The 5,353-nt window shown below is 40.2% G+C and overlaps 2 protein-coding genes across 2 annotated transcripts; both read right to left on the bottom strand.

The window, feature by feature from the left end:
* Positions 1-643: 643 nt before the first annotated feature.
* On the bottom strand, positions 644-3,903 carry LOC102722034 (pentatricopeptide repeat-containing protein At2g46050, mitochondrial-like). Its single transcript, XM_015839106.2, has 2 exons — positions 2,742-3,903; positions 644-2,649 (listed from the first exon to the last, which is right to left on the bottom strand). The coding sequence occupies exon 1, from the start codon at positions 3,893-3,895 to the stop codon at positions 2,840-2,842; it is 1,056 nt and encodes a 351-aa protein (XP_015694592.2). The 5' UTR covers positions 3,896-3,903; the 3' UTR covers positions 644-2,649; positions 2,742-2,839.
* A 64-nt stretch (positions 3,904-3,967) lies between these two features.
* LOC121054914 (pentatricopeptide repeat-containing protein At3g56550-like) lies at positions 3,968-4,593 on the bottom strand (the record flags this gene model as incomplete). Its single annotated transcript, XM_040525882.1, has 1 exon — positions 3,968-4,593. A coding segment is annotated over exon 1 (408 nt), but the record flags the coding sequence as incomplete, so codon positions are not given.
* Positions 4,594-5,353: the final 760 nt, after the last annotated feature.

Raw genomic sequence — 5,353 nt, 5'->3', positions numbered from 1 at the left:
ATTACCCAGAGTGCACAAGCAGAAAGGAAAGAAATTGCCATGAATGCACATTCCTGGGTTGCATTTTGTTGCATGCATATGTTGCTCTCGAAATTGACTAGTATTGTCAATCTTGATCTAACTGAATCTATATGTTGCATCACTTTTGTTCGTTATCACAATGTTAGATAAAAGGGTTAATTAGATCCATGTCATTATAAATTTACTAGTTTTAAAATATACCATTACGATTCGACTAATTGTAAGGATATCATTATAATTTCAGAACTATTAGAAATATGCCACTCCATACTCTTTCGGTGTATTTTTGGACCATATTGCTCATTTGTTGTTGACTGTGCCTTTGGCATGTGTAAAGGACAATTTGGTCCAAAAATAATATATCTGAAATAGTTCTAAAATTATAATAGCATATTCATAATTAATCGAATTGTAATAGCATATTTGAAAACCGGCAAAATTATAATGGCATGTATCTAATTAACCCTAGATAAAAATAAATAACAAAAGTGAAATAATAAAGTTTACATGGGAGTATGTTCATGCAACGGGGATATCTCCGATATCCATTGGTCCAATTCAGTTTCAGAAGCGCAGATGCTAACCCAAGGGCAATCAGTATTAATAAAGGATTTGCATTGGAAGTTGATGATGACAATATACAGGAAAGAAACATTACAACCCAGTGGAGGGGAGTTATTCAATGGCATATACTGTGTATATACAATAGAAAAAGGTATAGCTAGCCAGGATTGTCAATTTCTAGATGATACACTCAACATATTTGTATTTCTGGAATGAACTTTCAACTTATCCAGCAAACTTTAGAAACAAATTGAGGAACTAGCTAAGGGCAAATATTTCTCAATTGTAATAGTATTGAGAGGCTCCAATTTATGTAATTGCTTGAAGTAACAAAATGCTGTTTAGGCACCATGCATGCAGCACCTAAAGAGTTCCTAGGATCAACAAATATTGCTGATGTAGCCATGTAGGTAAATAGGAGAAGGAAGGGCCATGCCCTTGTACAGATAAAACTGAAGTGTACTTATTTATAGTTTCAGATCTGGAGCTCTGTTAACATTAAACTCAAAAACAGAAAAATAGTGCATAAAAAATGTCAGTTTGATAGATTAAATAACTTTCTAGACAAGAAAATCTCTCGCCAAATCATGACATTTTGCTCATTGAATCACAAAACCCTACCAAAATTGCCTCAGAGTTTTACTAGCACACACCCCTCTTTCAATTTCATAGTCAGTGACAGGTTGCAACATGAACGACTAACTATTAGTTGGTTTGTGATGGCCAATTGAGTTCTGATTTCATAAACCAAATAAGTCACTAGAAATATAGAGGATAATGTTCTTATTTCTTAAAATTAAGACCCAGACTTCCTACAAATATTCAGAGAAGTGGCCATTTAATGATCCCACACTATGATACCCTCTCTTTCAATAGTCACCTATACGTGCTGTCCTACCAAACCATACTACCAATGTCACTATTTCTGAGCAGGGCATACAAAACCATGATAATTGTTTGAGCTGCCAGGGTGTGGCTCTGCTAAACCGTGGTAGGGTTTGTCAAATTTCATGCGATTTTCAAAAATTTTGAAAAAAATCGGTAAAGAATCAGAAAAAAAATTCATGGTGATAGTTCTTGTTTTTAGAACTTTGTGGTGATTTTTTTTTTAAAAATAACGCGCATCAAATTATGGCCAGAGAACGAATTGTATTTGAATAAATGAATATAAACAAGAAGTTGCAACTGTTCATCCTAGCCAATTTTTTAACTAGGCGCAAAAACTGCATTTGCCGGGAGATATTACATAAAAAACATGTGATTATAGGTGGAATCATTGCGATTATCAACTGATCATGCCACCATGATTATTAGCATATATATCGTGATTATCGATATTGATCGTTCCACCAAGATTATCAGCTAATATATCATGATAATCACAACATATCACATGATTTTGACACTCAAAAGGCCTGTAGCTTAGTGGTTACAAAGGCCTTAGTAGCACTTGAGGTCCTGGGTTCGACCCCTTGTTGGAGCGAATATTTCAGGATTCTAACGGCTTAGTGGTAGGCGACCTACCCATTGGATAGGGTTTGCGTGCATTCTGTGCGTTGTGAGTGTGTTCTAAAAAAATATGATTATGGATATTGATCGTGCCACCCCGACCGCTACAGCTGCATCCGAACTTTTTGGATTCAAATTTGAGCGATTTTTGTGCCATAATTGGCGATTGTCGCCATATTGCTGGGTGGCGATTTTGGCCTGGGAAACGGTTTTGCAAACCCTTGTTCTGAGAGGATCATGAGTCTAGTTATGCAATTTCTCAATTCCAACTCCCTCTGGTCAGGAATTATTAACACTAATAAAGGCACAAGGGTAATAACCTCTCTTTTCTTGCTAGTACACGTTTTCTAGTCTAAAGCAACTACTACAAAATAACTGACCAGAGGAAGTAGATTGCTATTCATCAGGCCAAAAAAAGTATGCAGTAAATTGCATGGAAAAATCAGTATGTACCTGCACCCAACATACCATAGTCTGATACTTACATGCATAGCCTAGAAGAAACTGTAGACTGTCTAACTTCCTGGATGTCAATTATCCGACCTTTGTCGTAACCTGTATATGGCAACTCAATTGACCATGTTAAGTTTGAGTATATGACTATATGAGTATATAAATAAATTAAAATGAATACATCTTTGAATCACCTTAGAATAGTCATAGTGAGAAGCTCTGGCAGTATTCCAGTGTCAGATAAAACCCAGAGAGCTGAATTAATCAAATGCCAAGAAAAATCTTGCCAATTTCAAATTGAGGATGGACAACTGCAAACTATGTCATCATCACTGCAATCTTTGTCAACTAATGAAACAAGAATTTCCATCATTAGTTGCATCTCTCTTGACTGATGGAGCAGCAAATCATTGGATACAAATGTCCGAACAATTCCACCTATCTCTATCCAGCTACAGCCAGGCACTTTATTGCCACACATGTTCCTCATTACACTTCTTACCTTTGCAAGGTCTCTCCAAGCTCCTACAGCAGCATAAGTATTGGATATAAGCAGGTAATTTATTGGATCATTTGGCTTTAGACTGAACAGTCGAGAGGCAGCCCATTTTGCTGACTGAATGTTGCCTTGCATCCTGCAAGCACCAAGGAAAGCTCCAATGACATCAACATCTGCTTCACAGGACAGGTTCACCAAAAAATCATAGGCATCTTTAATCCTACCAGCTCTTCCTAAGAGATCAACTAGACATGCAAGATGCTGCGGAGTTGGATCAATTTTGTAATCCCTAACCATTAGAAGAAAGTACTTAAACCCATCTTCAATGAGCCCAGCATGACTGCAAGCAGAAAGAGCTCCAAGAAATGCAATGCCATCAGCATGTATGCCTTGTTGGACCATTCTGTCAAACAAATGGATTGCACTCTTGGCAAGTCCAAGATACGCAAAAGAAGAAACCATCGAGGACCATGTAACTAGATCCGGGTTATGGATCAACCCAAATGCTCGTTTCGCTTCGTGAACGAAACCGTTCTTACCATAAGCCATGATAAGCGCATTGCCCACTTGTAGAAAGTCTTGCAAGCCTCTTTTAACAGTGTAAGCATGAAGTTGAATGGCCTCATAGGCAGCCGCCATGTCGGCACAGGAACTAAGCAGACTGGCAAGCGTAAGCTCGTCAGGGCAACACCCATCTCTCATCATCCACACGAAAAGGTCGAAGGCTTCCTTGCCTCTACCATGCTTCCCATAGCAAACAATGATAGCATTCCAGGAGATGGTGTTCCTAAGCGCCATGGCATCGAACACCCGGCTAGCTTCAGCAACTTGACCGGATTTGGCATACATATCGAGGAGCGCAGTAGCGACCACCACGTCAAGATGGAGACCCAACCTGATCACAATCCCATGCGCCGATCTTCCCATGAGAAGCAACAGGTTGGCATGACCATAGCACGAAGAAGAAGAAGAAGAAGCGCGTACACTAACCAAGGCGCTGAAGGTAAAGCCGTCGCCGCAAAGACCAGCGCACCTCATGGAGCCAAAGAGATCCCACGACTCGCGCACAAGGCCGTGCGAGGAGTAGCAGGAGATGATGACGTTCCAGAGCACCTGGTCCTTGAGCGACGTTTCGTCGAACACCCGGCGGGCGCAGGAGGCGCTCCCGGACTTCGCGTAGGCGTCGGCGAGCGCGGTGGCCACGCGGGCGTCGGAGCCGCTCCCGGACTTGACGGCGAGCGGGTGGATCCCCGCGCAGGCGCGGCGGCCGCGGGCGTCGGCGGTGAACCCGAGGCGGAGGAGACGGAGCAGGGCAGCAGCGCGCGGCATTTCGTCGAACGGGTGGGGCGCAGCCGCATCGCCGTCACCCTGAGCCGGACGCGCGACGGAGTGAACATTCCTACTTCCAAAGTTATTGTCTCGAGACCGTGGATCATTTGACTTTCTAACTATTCTTATTTTTCAAGTTTGCTTATTATCGGCCTTAATACCATAGTTATAATTAAAATTTAAACTTTAATATTAAATTTAATTTTAATTTTAGGCTTTCTTTGTCATACTATATTTTTTAAAACTTATTTTTAGATTGCTAAGAATATATATATATATATATATATATATTATTTATAAATTATACTTTTACAAATACGTTTTTTTTCATTGAAATGTCAAACAATGACCACCTATCTATTTGGTATCATAAATGGATACTTTGGTAACCAGAGTCTCTCAAACTTTCAATTAAACTGAAAAGGCCTCGAGGTGCTCGGTTGGTCAGCGGCACGGGCGCATGAGTTGTCGGCGCAAGTTCGATCACTGGGATCGCAACTCGCGTTTCTCACCGAGGGATTTTCCCCTCACATGCGTGCGCACCCCAAAATCCTAAGTATATGGTAGGGACGCGACGTGTGTGTGCGTGTGTCGTGGTGTGTGTCCCGTGTTATACCCTTAAAAAAAACTGAAAAGGCCTCGAGTTACGACACTAACAAGGGAAAAGGTAAATTTCCGAATATCGTTGGACGTCGATTTAACGAGAAAACCGCGCACCCGCGGATATCGCGAAAACTACGACAAATTTGAATCTAAAAATTTTGAATTTAAAATCTACGGTTACCGCATGGTTTAGTCAAAACCGCGGCTAGTTTAATCCGACAATTAGTACAAATTAATTTTTAAAAAACTATAAAAGTACAAGAAAAATAGAAAACTAGTAGGTAGCTATATTTGTGAAATTTAGGACATGTTATATGAGAAAAAAGAAAATTTTAACATGATTTTTTCTAAATTATTGACAAATTTTGGCATCAC

This window comes from Oryza brachyantha, chromosome 7 (genome assembly GCF_000231095.2).
Source record: "Oryza brachyantha chromosome 7, ObraRS2, whole genome shotgun sequence".
NCBI lineage: Eukaryota > Viridiplantae > Streptophyta > Magnoliopsida > Poales > Poaceae > Oryza > Oryza brachyantha.
Note: the sequence above shows the minus strand (reverse complement) of the source record. Positions and strands in the feature narration are given on the sequence as shown.

Coding starts and splice junctions, on each gene's coding strand:
- LOC102722034 (XM_015839106.2), bottom strand. CDS start 3,895: ATGTATGCCAAATCCGGTCAAGTTGCTGAAGCTAGCCGGGTGTTCGAT.